At 41.9% G+C, this 16,752-nt stretch overlaps 1 protein-coding gene across 1 annotated transcript in view; it reads right to left on the reverse strand.

The window, feature by feature from the left end:
- The window catches only part of LOC133456756 (NT-3 growth factor receptor-like), a 126,087-nt gene that overhangs the window by 40,831 nt on the left and 68,504 nt on the right, over nt 1-16,752 (reverse strand). Inside the window, exons 5-6 of the mRNA XM_061735325.1 lie at nt 9,877-10,049; nt 1,109-1,352 (exon numbers count right to left, since the gene is read on the reverse strand). Coding sequence (XP_061591309.1) covers nt 1,109-1,352; nt 9,877-10,049 — 417 coding nt within the window. The remainder of the gene's footprint in view (nt 1-1,108; nt 1,353-9,876; nt 10,050-16,752) is intronic.

Below are 16,752 nucleotides of genomic sequence, written 5' to 3' on the forward strand. Positions count from 1 at the left end.
GGTTTTTCGGGTCGGATCGGGTGTCTATATGCGCAATTTTAACTCTCCAATTATCAAAATACTGAATACCTTCCCCTGCCTCATCATCATCTCTTGCCTCTACGCGGGGCCCCACGGCTGCTTGAGACCCGGTCGGATCGGTGATTTTTGTAACAAATTTATCAAACGAGCCTTTCAGAGAGGCATTAAACTCTTCCATTTTCTTTAGTTTTTTTCTTTTTTCATCCCCTGATAGAAATTTCCTGAATCTGTCTCGTTCTCTCGACATTGTGTGACAGTTTGTTCCAACTCCACCGTCTGGATCAGAGCAGCTTGTGTCTGCGCTTGGTCTGATCAGTTGTATTGAACAACAGACACGCGCATCATTGCACATATATTTATTGATATGCACAGACTGGTACACATTTAGGTCTGTAATGGAACGTGACTGTTGATATTTATAAGGGAAAAAGGAAAAAAAAAAAAAAAATTGAAAAAAAATTGAAAAAAAAAACGGCCCAGAGCGCGAAGCCCCGTGCGGTCGCACGGTTCGCACACCCCTTGCGGCGGCCCTGAGTGTATAGCAATATATCTTGTGAATACAGCTTAGCCATGTTTAATCAAACAGATTTTTGTAATAATTTCCATCAAAGTTTTTACTCTTCATACCTGGAAGATCCAGAGAATTCGGGATGTTAAAGTTAAGAACAGACTGGGATTCATTTTTTCACTTTTGCAAAGCAGAGACATGAGGCAGATGCCAGTATAATATTCATGGGACCATTTGGACTGAAAAATGTATGAAATCCATCTTTCTTGACACTTTGTGGTATGTTTGTGAATTTCAGCAAATGAGATTCTTAATGAAATATCATGAATCCCATCATCCAGATAAACAGTTCTGAAGCATTCACAATTACACGACACAATCTGATGGTTAAAGTCTTGGTAACATGTGACCTTTTAAAATAAGGGACGGGGGGAAATGGACACACAATGAATCTGATTTCCCTGTAACGTAATCCACTTGACAACAAATTGTGTCCTGCATGCAATTTTTATGCTTCTTAATTGCGTAAAAACCCAGCGGAGCGACTGGCGGCCGGAGCGGCCGGTGGCCGGAGCTTACCCGGTAGTAGTCGCTGCTGTAGATGTCCCTGGACATGCCGAAGTCTCCGATCTTCACCAGCAGGCCGTTCCCCACCAGACAGTTGCGGGTTGCCAGATCTCTGTGCACGAAGTGTTGGGAGGCCAGGTAGACCATGCCGGAGGCGATCTGGGTGGCGATGTGCAGCATCTGCGACAGGCCCAGCTCGCCGTTGGACTGCAGCGGCTGGCCGTCCACCAGGATCATGGCGTCGGGGCCGTGGGCTCTGCAGCACCGAGGACACAGTTAGACCATATTGTAATAATAATATCTATACCACAGTCTGTGTGAATACTGTATTCTCCGCACTATAAGGCGCAACTTCAATAAATGACGTAGTTTAAAACTGTTTCCATATATAAGGCGCACCGCATTATAAGGCGCACTAAATATCTGGTAAAATCCCGTACTATAGTGTCAGGGGTTGAGTTACGTATCTACCTGATGGAGCTGCTACAGGAAATGCTACAAAATCCTACAGCAAATGCAAAAAAAAAAAAACATGAAGAAAAGTACCGTATGTCAAACTTTATTAACAAAATAAAAACCAGCTTTGCTCCGTCTCGTCAAAGTCTCCATGATGCGAGTCAGCGTCACTGCTGTTGTCTTGAACGTCTGTGACGATTCCTGACGTTTTTAGCACCGTTACTTCGGCGACACCAACTACATTACCCACAATCCCCCTGACTACATTACCCACAATCCCCCTGACTACATTACCCACAATCCCCCTGACTACATTACCCACAATCCCCCTGACTACAGTAACAGAAATTACTGTAATGATCATATATAAGGCGCACTGCCAGTTTTTGAGAAAATTAAGGGCTTTTAGGTGCCTTATAGTGCGGAAAATACGGTACTTGATTCTGATTGGCTGGCAGGTGTCCATTAAAAGTGATAACCTACACCTAGAAAACAAGTTTGGTCAAATTGCCTGATAACTTTAATATCATTGCGCTGGATCAACTGCCAGGTGGTAACCACGGCAACGGAGATTCAGAGAAGAAGAGCCGGCTACCGCAGGACGGACACATGAGTGATTTTGTAATTTCTTTTAATTTATTTGGTGAATTTAACAATTTTGATGACTAGGATGAAGAAGAGGAGAGAAAAGAAAACAGCCGAGCGGAGCTGAGCGGACTAGAATATCTCCCGTTGCTAAGTCGTATCTCAGGTCCGTCCTAGTTACTGGAGAATCAACACTGTGTCCGTTAAGGACCTTATTATGGGACGGTAGTGATTGTTCCAGGTATTAGTCAGACCCTCAGGTGTTACCAAGGAAACTGAGTTATGGCTTGTTAAAAAACTTTGTAATTTACCAGGTTCCAACGGCTGCAGACGAGAGATTAAATAGCCTCTCAGCCGCTCAGCTGTGGCTTGTTATAAAACTAATGATTTACACTGAAAACACATTGCAGCATGAATAACTGATTTAATATTTATGTTTTTTGGTAAGTGACCGTGATATAAGGGGGATAGTGTACATTAACATAAATATATGGACTTTGCAGAGGCAAACCGTCCGACGCACGTCGTCTGTATATTTATGTTAATGTTACCGTGTCGGGCATTATAATAAACTTTATTTATATAGCACTTAACAAAGTTACAAAGTGCTTCCCAAGAACAATAAAATACATAAAGATAAAAATACAGTGCATAATGGATAAGAACACAAGACAGCAATAACCAAGTCTAAAATTACTAACAATATTCACACTAGGAATGGGTGATATTTTACCGTTCACGATAAACCGTCAAAAAAATTCCTCACGATAAGAATTTGTATCTCACGGTAAAAACGATAAATTCCTGTTGATATTTTTGTGTAAAGTCGGATTTATGGAAGGAAGGAAGGAAGGAAGGAAGGAAGGAAGGAAGGAAGGAAGGAAGGAAGGAAGGAAGGAAGGAAGGAAGGAAGGAAGAAAGAAAGAAAGAAAGAAAGAAAGAAAGAAAGAAAGAAAGAAAGAAAGAAAGAAAGAAAGAAAGAAAGAAAGAAAGAAAGAAAGAAAGAAAGAAAGAAAGAAAGAAAGAAAGAAAGAAAGAAAGAAAGAAAGAAAGAAAGAAAGAAAGAAAGAAAGAAAGAAAGAAAGAAAGAAAAAAGGATAAATTCCCGTTGATGAGGTTTTTGTGTAACAAACATGGTGGATCTGAGAGAGAGATAGATTTATAGTTACAAAGATGGAGTTGAAATGGTATTTTTTTTATCGTCATTTTTATCGTTATCGGGATAAATGCCAGAAATGATCGTGATACATTTCTTACTCCATACCGCACATCCATAATTCACACCACAATAAAAGCTTTTCTAAAGAGGAATGTTTTTACAGCAGTGGGGGGTTTAGCTGAGCTGATCTCAGCAGGTAAAGAGTTCCAAAGTTTGGTTCTGGGAATGATCTGAGGGCCCTGGCAGGTAGGGGGTTAAAGTTCTTTAAAATAACTAGGGGCTTGGTTATTTAGGGCCTTAAAAGTCAGCAATAAAATGTTAAATCAATGTGATATTGAACAGGAAGCTTTGATGACAATCCAGTGCAGGTTGATGACCTGCTCATCCGACATAATAGAACATTTACTGGTCACACCGTTAAAGGGAATTTCTACACCGTCTTAAAAAATAACGATGTGTAGGTAAAGATTTGAAATACTGCTTCAGCAACGACGCCCTGCAAGAGCTTCAGCTCCGGAGGAAAGGGAAGGGAACTTTATTGATACCCCAAGGTAGATTTGTTTGCAGGTAAAAAGTAGAAACTTACAACAACAACATACAGTACAGTGATTGCGTTTACATGCATCAATAACCCTTTTAGAATCCGAATATTGGCAATAACCCGAATTTGCACGGCCATGTAAACACCAATAACTACGGTGGGCGACAAGGGCCAAACGCACTGCAACGGCCTAATGCGTCTCAGTTAAGGAAAACGGCTTCATGTACAGAAACGATTCAAATTCACAAACTCAAAACGAGGTACAAAAAGAGGAACGTGGTGCAAATGAAAAAACGTGCTGCAAAAAACAAAGACAAATGCAGCATCATCAAACGCTGCAAATAGAGAAACGATGCAAAGCACAAAACCATATAAAACAAGAAACATCTTCAAAAGAAAAACACTTCATAACCGGTCACTACAACCGGAAGTGCTCCAAACCTGCAGGGGGCGCTCTCAGCGTAACAGCTCAATGGACAGACACACGGGATGTAGAGAGAGACCGAACAGCTGACTGTAACGTTAAAATATAATAAAGAAACATCTCGTAATGTGCAGCGTTGTACAGTGATATAAACATGCAGGTTTGGAGCACTTCCGGTATCAAACGGAACATGAATTTGTTTTCTGCACATGTTCTGTTCACAAGGAATCCTGGTCTTTTGAGTCCAGGAAGTTCTTCTAAACACGGAGAAACCAAGACCAGGAGGAGACTAATCACTTCATAAATGTAATGAAGGATATGAACATTTCTGCATTTGTAGACGGTAGAAAGTACCGGGATAGAAGATTTACAAGAAGGAGAGAGAAAAGTTGAAGCAGCATTTGTTTTGAATTTGGATACAGGAAGAAGAAGCAGAAATGACGGGAATTGCGTCATCACGTTCTCCGTGCGTCGCTGGTTTGATCCAGATATCCTGAATGATTAATTACCATGTAAACGGAATATTCCCAATGTTTCAGTAACAGGAATATTAGCAATAACCCGGATTTTGACTGCATGTAAACGTAGTCAGTGACACAAGACAAACAGGAGAATAACAAAACAAAACATTGACAAACAAACAAAACAAATGCTCCAGATTGAATAAGCAATACAATAGATAAATAAATAAATAAATAAATAAATAAATAAATAAATAAATAAATAAATAAATAAATAAATAAATAAATAAATAGACCTAGATCAGGGATCAGCAACCCGCAGCTCTAGAGCCGCATGCGGCTCGTTAGCGGTGCCCTAGTGGCTCCTGGAGCTTTTTCAAAAGTTTGACCTTTTTTTTTCCTTTTTTCTTTTTTTCATTCTTTTCTTCTTTTTTCTTTTTTTCTCTCCTTTTTTTCCTCTTTTTCTCTTTTTTTTCTTCTTTTTTCCTTTTGCCTTTCCTATTTAATCTCAACATTTCGACTTTTTTCTCTAAATTCTGACTTTTTTCTCTAAATTTTGACTTTTTTCTCAACATTTCGACTTTTTTTCTCGAGATTGTACTTCAACATTAATCTCGTCATTTTGATTTTTTTCTCGACATTTTGACTTTTTTCTCAACATTTTGACTTTTTCCACAAAATTTTGACTTTTGTTCTCAACATTTTGACTTTTTTCTCAAGATTGTACATTAATCTCGACATTTCGACTTTTTTCTCAAAGTGCATAATGAAAAAATCTTCCCCCATTTATAGCTAATATAGATACATGCAGCATGTGTTGCCTTCATTCTAAGGCTTATACAAGACATTTTTTGCGGCTCCAGACATATTAGTTTTTTGTGTTTTTGGTTCAATATGGCTCTTTCAACATTTTGGGTTGTCGACCCCTGACCTAGATGGAGGATGGGAAATCATGTCCTTTTTAGGGCATTAATAGCTGAGGGGACAAAACTACATTTACAGGTATACCTTTTAGTTTTGCACAAAAGGCATTTTAAACCTACGGCCAGAAGGGAGAGACTGGAATTCCTGAAACTGAATTTCCAGGTGAGGAGGAGTTTGAGCAGCGTCTGCTGATAACGATGTGTGAACCTGAAGTGTCTCCAGCGCAGCAGGATGCTGCACAGAACCGCCCCTTCACCAAAGCTCCTTACAGCCATAATGAACCTTTATCCTTACTATTGGTGTCTGTTTAGTTTTTTTTTCCTACTTGTTCAAAATCATTAGCATGGTAAATAGAGGAAGAGAGAAATATAAAAAATGTGCGTACACCCCGCGAGCGCCCAGCCTGTTTTAATTGCATTGATAAAGCATTGTGCATCTGCAACGGCGTGATTAATTCTACTGCTCCGGAGCAAGTTTTCATTTTATTATTATTAGTTTTTTTGGGGGGTCTTTCTAAAAACTCTAGAGGCTCTAGAATATCGTGGAGGTTTTGTGAGCTGTTCATTTAACGGAGCGGGTTGACAGCAGGTTTCCTGTTGACTATGGGGAACTCATTTCTCCTGCTCTCATCATTCCCTGTCACCGTGATTACAGACCAGGGAACAGGGAAGACTCCCACACTGTCCTGGGCTGCTCTCCATCTCCATTTCCCAGCTTTCTCTGCTTTAAGTTTAAGTTTATTTTAGACGGTACAATGCATATTAATGAACACTACATTAAGCAGTGTAAATACACGGGGTTTTAGCAGAAATGTTAGTTTCCACCCGCACTCCCCACAGAAAACACAAAAACAATTCAGTCAAACAAGGGAACAAACGTAAAACGTACATACCGTATTTTCACGACTATAAAGGCGCATATAAACGTCTTATATTTTTATTGAAAATGTGCGGCGCGCCCTATAGCGCAGTGCGCCCTATGTGTGTTGTTATTGTAAGGCGGACGTAGTTGAGACCATAGACATATATACGTAGACGTCCCATGGAGCTGCTGTGATACGTCAACGTCGCCGCCATATTGGATGTTCAAGACTGCGCTGTAAACTAATACAAGTACCGTATTTTCGCGATCATAAGGCGCACATACATTTTTTTATTTTTTTTTTTTAAATGTGCCTTATGAAACAGTGCGCCGTGTCTATTACCTGAATTACGGTAATGTAAGGCCGGCCACCATGAGAACGGTAAAAAGAGAAGGGGGCGGGTGAAGCCGTGAGTTGCGGTTTGAATGAGACTCCACTGAGCTGTTTAATGCGGAAACAGAAGATGAAGACTTTGAAGGATTTGCTTGATATGTAAAGTGAAATAAAATACAATCAAACTAAGTTTTGCTCCCGCTCTATTTTTAAATAAGCACACTTGTGTGTGTGTTCTGCAGCGCGTGTGTGTTTTGCATGTCGGGAACCGAGGATGCACCTGCCGTGGGGTTGCGGGCCCAGCGCGCCGCATCCCCGGGGCAGATCCGGCTGAAATGCTGGTGGTCTTTCCCCGGGAGCCTCTGCTACCATTCCAGGCGCATTCCTCCGGTCCCGGCCGGTCGGAACCGGTCACATTCCCCGGTTGAAGCCGCAGTGATGCGCGCTGCTCCTCCTGACTTCCTGGTTCCCAAAGCGGGATCCGATCGAATTATCCTGGTTCCCGGCCGCTTTGGGAGCAGGGATTTCTGGACTCCGTCCCAGGTCGGATCAGCTTCACCCTCCGAGATTTTCAGCGATATCTGTCGGTTACAAACCCGGTACCGGATCCCTGACATGCGCGTGTGTGTGTTTCGCAGCGCAAAACACATACATACTCATTTATGTTGTGCTTGCCTGCCACGCTGATGGACAGAAACGCCTATGGTGATTAATAAAAGAAAAACTTTGCATAAGACGTTTCCAGCCGGAGTCATTATAAAGGCGAATGAAAAGGGGGGGCTGGATGAAGGGATGATGATCAAGTGGCTGAGACAGGTCTGGAAATTCGGACTGGCGCAGCTGAATTAGCAGCGCTCTTTAATGCAGAAACAGAGGATGAGGACTTTGAAGGGTTTGATTAATGTAAAAACTGAAATAAAGAACAATCAAACTCAGTTTTGCTCCCGCTCTATTTTTAAATAAGCACACTTGTGTGCTTGTGTGTGTGTTCTGCAGCGGGCGTGTGTGTTTTGCGGCGCGCGTGTGTGCAGCTCCGTGTCTGTAGACTGCGCCTTTTGGGTCGGTGCGCCGTATGTGTGTTTTGAAACCAAAAATTACTCACAAAACTGAGGGTGCGCCTTTTCACACGGTGCGCCGTATGGTCGTGAAAATACGGTAAATGGACTTATTTTCATAAAGCGTCTTTCTACAAAGAAATTTACGTTTTACGTCTCATTTATTCATTCACACACGCACTAATATACTTGGGAAACAGTTATGCACCAAATATAATATATTTAATTTTCTCAGATGGCAAAAATAAGAACTTTATTGATTGATAAGTGACTTGAGTCTAAAGTGACTTGAGCAAAAAAATGCAATAGCCATGATTTTAAATGTTTGGTGAAAGAGGTTAGAGTGGGAAGTTCACGTATCGTTGGTGTTGCATTCCAGGTTTAGAGGCACGAAGCCAAAAAGTGGCTCGACTAAAAGCACTTTTTCTAAAAGGAACTATACAGTCGCCTCTAACAATTCTTTCAGCACATTGCCATCCCTTCTTCTTCCAGCTCTGGTTCATCTGTTTGAGTTTCTTTTCACTTATTCTTGTAGTGGGGGTGGGGCCTGGCCATGAAATATTTTATAGATTAAAATAGCGTCATTTAAGTTTCTCCCGTGTGATAATTCAGCTCTGGTGTGCAGGAATTTGTGGCGCTTGTTCTCAGATCTTCCGTCTCTGCCGTCCAGCGTTGGGCCAGTTAAGCGCAGGCTGACCTGCAATTATCCCAGGACGGAGTGCGACCTGCGCGTCCCGTATTCCCTCCCTTTGATTCCCTGCGTGGCTCATGTTTTAAATGTGACCAAAAGGACCAGCAGAACCAGAGTCAGCTGGTCTTGCACCTAGCATGAAAGAATTTCATCATTCGCGACTTTGCCTTTCATTTCAGGAATGATTTCCCAACAGAAGATCCTCCCGCAAGTCTGCACACACTCGCACTCCATCATAACCTGTCATCTTTTCATCCACCACTCACATTTCAAAAACAAGAAAGACCACACACACACACACACACACACACACACACACACACACACACACACACACACACACACACACACACACACACACACACACACACACACACACACACACACACACACAGCTGCTGTCATGACACACTTCCATCTGCGACTCCTCTTCAACGCACTGACATCATCTCCAGAAAAGCCAGAATGTTCTTGCCGTTGAAGCACCGTGTTGCTTTTACTGTCCATTTGAGGTCAATTCTTTCGCTACAACATTGACTAATACGCAGTACTGGAGTTGTAAAAATAAATCAGGGGGGATGTTGGATTTGATCATATAGGGACAGATAATTTGTGCTGATTACAAATAATATAATATATTACAAATAATAGCAGTGACCAAAACACCTGCAGAAATACTGCAGGAATGACATAGCAGCAGTTAAATGCAGCCTTCTGTAAGCTTTAAATATCCACTGGGCTTACATCAAATACATCAAAACACAACAATATAAATATTGAAATAGCAGTAAAACCACATTCATTGATGAAATGACATAAGGGATGGAAAGGAGGGATGGCAGTTTTACAGGGGGGATGATTTGGACCGTTTTTATTTCAGGGGGGGATGATTTGGACCGTTTTTATTTCAGGGGGGGATGCCATCCCCCCTCATCCCCCCTCAACTCCAGTACTGCTAATATGTAATGAAAGCGCCGTAATACACATATTTTTGAACGCTGACGGCTGTGCAAAGGGACAGCAGGAATCAACAGCAGGAATTTTAAATGTCAATTCGAGTCTTTTGACCCATAATGGACTTTTTTACGTTTCCAAAATGCCAATAAGTCTAAGTCTGAGTCCAAACGGAGTGAAAATGACCCGGGCCCCGGTTTCTCTGGCCTAAATTTCCAGTGTGATTAAGCTCCGAGTGTGATACGGTTTTGTCTCGTTTTTATTGATTATCTCATTGGTCTCGCCAGCGCTGACGACAGCCGCCACTCTGAGCGTGAAGGAGGTGGAACACTGACCTCAGGAACTTGTTGAGGTCACCGTGCTTCATGTACTCGAACACCATGATGAGCGGATCCCCGTCCACGCACACGCCGTAGAACTTGACGATGTGGTCGTGCTGCAGGTTGGTCAGCAGCTCCGCCTCCCGCTGGAAATCCTTCCTGGCCGACAGGTTGGGGTCTTTCAGCGTCTGGAAGGAAAGAGAAAGTCAGATTTACAAAGGGAGAAGAAGAAGAAGAAGGGATGGCGATGTGCTGAAAGGTTTGTCTCAGTAGCAATGTGGAGGAAATTCAACTCATCTTTTGGTAAAAAAGCCTTTTGGGAAAAGGTTAATGTAGAAAAAATTAGCTCTTTAATTTCTTACCATCAATTACTTAGTGTATTTTCATTTTACAAAAAAAAGGCCATAAGAATAATTAGTAGAAAACAATATAGTCATCTTTCAAATCCATTATTCCTTCAGTTAAAATTGTAGAAATGTATTGAATTACTGGACCACAGAATTCTGCAAATGTTGTGGAAATCTCATAAGAAAACTTTGCCAATCAATATACAGAGAAAAATAAAAAAAAAGAGAAAATAAGTACAGCTTAAAAGGAACTGAGGTCTTTAAAAAAAACTAAATTCAGGACAAAATTAATGGAACGTTGTGTTTCTGTAAAAGGTTTCAGTTTATAACAATCTGGATACAGAAGCCAAAGAATGCAAATGAAACATTACATTTAAAAGAATAATAAAAGCCAGTTTGATGAAGAAATATCATGAAAATTGTGAAGTTAGGTGGGTTTTCTTTTTTTCTCTCTATTTTTAGCACCATTGTCATATTTTTTTTCTTTGAATCAAAAAAGAATATGACTATTTGTGTTTGACGACAGCTATTTTGTGTTATTTTATAACTTTGTTGTAGTTTTTTTTTTTTTTTAAATACGTTTATTTGAAAGTGTTTTTTTTTTAATTGCGTAATTTGTAATTTGTTCTTTTTTATTATTACATTAATTGAAATTTGACTTCCTAGGAAAAAGGGACAGATAAAACAAGCTTAGTCTTCTTTCTGTTCCCTTCCATTCAAGGAAAGAGATTTGTTGTAATTATATTGAACTGTTTTGTTTTTCTTTTAATGAATGAAATAAAGAATAATAAACTTGCAAATCAACCTTGTTACTTATTGATATTGAAAGGAACAGACAAAGTTCTCCTTAATCACTTTGGGCTGTTCTCACGCCTGTGCTCTTTTCATTGTACCTCTTGTTATTTATGTCCACGTTTGTATCAATTAGTAACAGAGTAATCTGAGTAAAACGGCCGAGCAGCCCTGGGACAGGACGACCGTTATAGTTTCTGTGGACATGTTATTATCTTATCAGAACCTTCCAGCTCCCTGGCGATCTCTCTCCAGCTGCTGCCACTTTATTGAGGTTCTTGTATTGAAATGACTGTTTCCTACAGCTCTTTCAACCGGCTTTCAACGCGAGCGGCAGGAAGAAAATAGAAGAACATTTAAATATCACAATATCAAGCTTGTTTTCTGTTTAGAAAGTACAAACGTAGGAAGATTACAAGATCATCAAGATGTTTTCTGGCAAAACTGAGACGAGCCTTTATGTTGTTTTTGCTCAGCAGTGGTTTTCGTCCTGGGACTCTGTCCTGCAGGCCGTTTTTTCCCCGTCTCTTTCGTATGGTGGAGTCATGAACAGTGACCTTAATGGAGGCAGGTGAGGCCTGCAGGTCTCTGATGTTGTTCTGGGGTCTTTACTACGGTGGCCGAGACCCGCTATTGCTGAAAATTTAAGAAACGCTGCAAATAACCTTTTGTAACGCTTTGTAACCCTTTCCAAACTGATAGATCTCAATTTCTTTGTTTCTCATTTGTTCCTGAATGTCTTTGGATCGCAGCATGATGTCTAGCTTTTGAGGATCTTTTGGTCGACTTCCCTTTGTCAGGCAGGTCCTATTTAAGTGATTTCTTGATTGAGAACAGGTATGGCAGTAAACAGTAATCAGGCCTGGGTGTGGCTGGAGAATCTGAACTCAGCTTTCCAAAGATGTGATAAACCACAGATAACTCATGTTTTAACAGGGGGGGGGGGGGGGAATCATTTTTTCACACAGGGCTATGTAAGTTTTGGATTTTTTTCCCCTTAATAACAAAAACTGCATTTTGTGTTTACTTGCGTTATCTTTGTCTAATATTTAAACTTGTTTGATGATCTGAAACATTCAAGTGCGACAAACGTGCAAAAAAATAAGAATTCAGGAAGGGGGCCAACACTTTTTCACACAACTGTATATATTGAGTCCACATAGCTACCAGAATCACACTCTCACTCCTGCAGAGTGCAGTCCTTTTACCCTTCACTGGTGGGGCCAGTGTCAGGTTTATTAGGCTTAATAATGCTATTTTCCCCTCAGGTCTCTGGTGTGCCGCGCTACGCTGCCGCCTGCAATCCCGGCGAAGGTGTTACAGTTTAGGAGCCGTGTTTTTGGACTTGTATTTTCGTCTTTCCCCTCCTTGTATATTAAAGCTCGTCTGTGTGAGGCTTTCAACCATGGTCTTCCCTGATTACCAGACACAAGTGGTAAATGATGCCTCGCCTTTGGTTAGATCTGTTAAGGAGTTTAAGAGTTGTAATAATAAAGGCTTGGTCTTCCCAAGGATTGAAGCAAAAAAAAAAAAAAAATTTGGCTGAAAATTTTTTTTCAGGCCAGTTCATATTCCCCAGCCATCTATGCACTGCACCTATTATGAGAAACTACTTTTTCATGATAAATTGTCTTTTTCTGTTTTATATTATGCATTTCTCTATTTTGTTTTTGCTTTGAAGTCAGTACTGCTGCTGTTACTGCTGTTGTTATGTTTGTTTTATAAAGGGGAGGCATTTTCATAAGCCTTTTTGGCTTACACCTCTCCTGCACAATGTTTAATTTGACCATTGTTTTTACTGTTCATACAGGTTCTGTTTTATATGCAAATAAACTAAACTAATTGTTGAGAGGAAGGTTTTTCTAAATCACATGGCGTCAACACCCCCCGTGGGCCTTCGCGAGGCTTTGTTTTAATTCAACAGTGGGATTCCCCAGGTCCGCACCAGTTCTAAGTTTAGCTGCTAGGCGCTAGCCAAGGCGCGAACGGGTCCCTGCGAACGCCGCTGGACGAAGGCCCCGCGAGGCGGGCCGGGCCGCTGCACCTCCGACGGTGGGGAGAAGAGGGCGACGGGGCGACTGCTCCCCCAGACTAGCCCCTGGATCCAACACGCCCTCTTCTGTTCCTGATTGGCTAATACCAAGGCTCTGGCTCGCTTTGGTTTACAACAGCGTCAGTTTAATGCCTAAAGGCTGATTTATGGTTCCGCGTTACACCAACGTAGAGCCTACGGCCAGAGCCGTCTGGGAGATTTGCGAGGCCCTGTGCGAAATGGCCGGGGGGGGGGCATTTTTGGGTCGGATCGGGTGTCTATATGCGCAATTCTAACTCTCCAATTAGCAAAATACTGGATACCTTCCCCTGCCTCATCATCATCTCTTGCCTCGATGCGGGGCCCCACGGCTGCTTGAGACCCGGTCGGATTGGTGATTTTTGTAACAAATTTATCAAACGAGCCTTTCAGAGAGGCATTAAACTCTTCAATTTTCTTTAGTTTTCTTCTTTTTTCATCCCCTGATGGAAATTTCCTGAATCTGTCACGTTCTCTCGACATTGGGTGACAGTTTGTTCCAACTCCACCGTCTGGATCAGAGCACCTTGTGTCTGCGCTTGGTCTGATCAGTTGTATTGAACAACAGACACGCATCATTGCACATATATTTATTGATATGCACAGACTAGTACACATTTAGGTCTGTAATGGAACGTGACTGTTGATATTTATAAGGGAAAAAAAAAAAGAAATTAAAAAAAAAAAAAAAAAAAAAACGGCCCATAGCGCGAGGCCCCGTGCGGTCGCACGGTTCGCACACCCCTTGCGACGGCCCTGCCTACGGCGTAGGGTACGCACCGTATGGCCGTAGGCTCTGCGTCGATTTAATGCAGAACCATAATTCAGGCTTAACATGATAACGCACGTGCAAATGTTTTTTTGTTCTTTTTTTTTCTTCTAATTTTCCAATTGATGGAAATCCGTCTAGAGACGGATAACTTTAATCCCTGTCTTCCCCCAGTAGAAACAGGAAGCTCATCAGGGTCCGGTTGCAGCCGCACGGCGGCATAAAGCTGTGCACCTCGCTCCTGCAGAACTGATGTCACCATGAGCCCTGCATGATGGATCGGTGATCAAGCTCTCCCTGGATGTTCACCGTCCCCTAATTACACATGGCAGCTCGTCTTCTGTTTCCCTCACGGAGTGACTGTTTAGCTTAAATTGCTGCGTGGGTGTTTTATCAGCGGCGCACGAGCACGACGAGCACTTCGCACCCAGGAAAAAAATCCTGCTCTTACTATATAAGATCAGGTATCTTTGGCAGTTTTGCTTCTCTTTGTACACAATTATTAGCGGTGTTTTTCAACATAATCATTGTAACATTACGGCTTGCTGCTAGCAGCCCTGTGTGTGTCAGACTATTATTCTTGCTGTGACTTCCTGTGACTAATGAATTTGTCCTTTTCTTTCTTTTGTTCTTAAAGATTAGGCAGTCAAATGTCCCTATAATTTCCGGGGTGGAAGCACACCGGCTTCTCATCCAGGATCATTTATGTTGTTTTTTGTTAGCTTTTGTGTTCCGTCGCTTATTAAACGTGTTGCCAATTACCTTGAGTACTGTTTTCTGTTTTGATTTTATTAAGTCTAGTTTAACATGAGTTGAATTTTCAGGAAATGGCCTGACGATAACGGCATTTTTCCTCCTTTTTTGTAGCGATGCCATCTCCGTCGCAAAGGGCTATAAAGTCCGCTTCAAAGCCATTAGCGGGACAGTTATAGCCAGGGGACATGGTCTTAGTTTTTACCGTTTATGCCTGTTGCTGCTTTGCAATCACTTTTTACTCTTTACAGTGGTGGGAAAAAGAAAGAATTGTTGGCTACGATTACATCTCTGCCACCCAGGGAGCCGTTTGTCTTGAATTATCATTGTCCTTTATTGCACCCGTGTCGGTTCTGCAGGGAAGCCCGTGTTGTGTTGTGGAGCTGGTGAAGTTCGCTCCTCTAAAGAGCTGTCATTGACGAGAGGCGGGCTGCCTGTTAGAGACTGCCGTTATACTTAATGAATTATAATGAATTTAACTCAACTGGACTCAATTAGACTGAATTGGGAGGAACTGGATTAGGAAATGATTACAGCAAATTGGATTTGATTTGATTGCAATGGCATTTATTCAGAGAGATTCTAATTGGATGGAACTGGACTGTATTTAGTTGGACTTGATTTGAACACTTCTTTCCCTGCAGAGTTGCCAATACATAGATTTTGATAATTGGTGCTGAAGAAAAAGTGAAGTTAAGCAAACTGTTAGAGCCCAACGGGCTCTTTGATATTCTGAGTGTAACGTGTTCTGATGTGGGAATGGGCAGGTACGAGGAGCTTGTTTTCTTGCTCTTGAGAATTTAGTGATTTTTAATATTTAAAGGCATTTTTAAAGCGGTTTCATTTATTTAACCCGTGTACTGTCTTTGGGTCAAAATGACCTCATTCTCCTTCCTTCCTTCCTTCCTTCCTTCCTTCCTTCCTTCCTTCCTTCCTTCCTTCCTTCCTTCCTTCCTTCCTTCCTTCCTTCCTTCCTTCCTTCCTTCCTTCCTTCCTTCCTTCCTTCCTTCCTTCCTTCCTTCCTTCCTTCCTTCCTTCTTTCCTCCTGCTCTCTCCTTCCTTCTTCCCTTCCTCTTTTCTCCCTTCCTTCCTTCCTTCCTTCCTGCTCTCTCCTTCCTTCTTCCCTCCCTTCCTTCCTTCTTTCCTTGTTTTCTCCCTTCCTTCCTTCCTTCCTTCCTTCCTTCCTTCCTTCCTTCCTTCCTTCCTTCCTTCCTTCCTTCCTTCCTTCCTTCCTTCCTTCCTTCCTTCCTTCCTTCCTTCCTTCCTTCCTTCCTTCCTTCTTTATTTTCTCCCTTCCTTCCATCCTTCCTTCCTTCCTTCCTTCCTTCCTTCCTTCCTTCCTTCCTTCCTTCCTTCCTTCCTTCCTTCCTTCCTTCCTTCCTTCCTTCCTTCCTTCCTTCCTTCCTTCCTTCTCCTCTTCCTCCTTCCTTGACCAGACGACAGCACCAGGGTTAAGATTGTCATTTTCCCCTTGCACCCTGCAGCCTTTCTGCCCATAATTCAGAACACCGTCGATGCTTTGTGGCTTTTCTGTCGTCTTCAAAATCTGTCCAGTATTGTATTTTGTGAGATCACTAATGCCGTAATGATTGAGAAATAAAGGTTGCGGTGCAGCCGCTGCACACAGAAATGGATCTAGCTGAAACACAGAGACGCCTCGTGCTCTTGAGGAGGAGAGAGCGCAATAAAAAACACCAAATGTTGATGGGATGTCAGTTAAAACGACCGGTATCGGGGAAAAAAAAACAAGAAAATACATAAATAACAGCAAAAACATTGGCTTGTTGCAGCCTCTTTGCTTAATGAAAAAAAAAGAAGAAGAAAAGACTCTTGACACCTCATCAGTATCGAGAACATTCGCCGTTGCCGCTCTTCACGTCCTCGGCCTTGAGTCCTACTTTTCCAGTCTGCTGCTCACATTATCACAGATGGAATGACCTTAGCAGGGAAATGCATTTACTCGTACAGTACGTGCTCTACATTTTCACTCAAGTGCTGGAGATGGTTGAGATATATGCCAGAAGAGCTATAATGGCCATAAAACTCTATTACTAAATCAAACCGCACTCTTAAGGAAATGTTTTTTTTTGTCTGGGCATTCCTCCAAAACAATACCTTCAAAGTGCTCGATGACAATAAATTGCAGGAACGCACTGCAA

This window comes from Cololabis saira, chromosome 2 (genome assembly GCF_033807715.1).
Source record: "Cololabis saira isolate AMF1-May2022 chromosome 2, fColSai1.1, whole genome shotgun sequence".
NCBI classification, from domain to species: domain Eukaryota; kingdom Metazoa; phylum Chordata; class Actinopteri; order Beloniformes; family Belonidae; genus Cololabis; species Cololabis saira.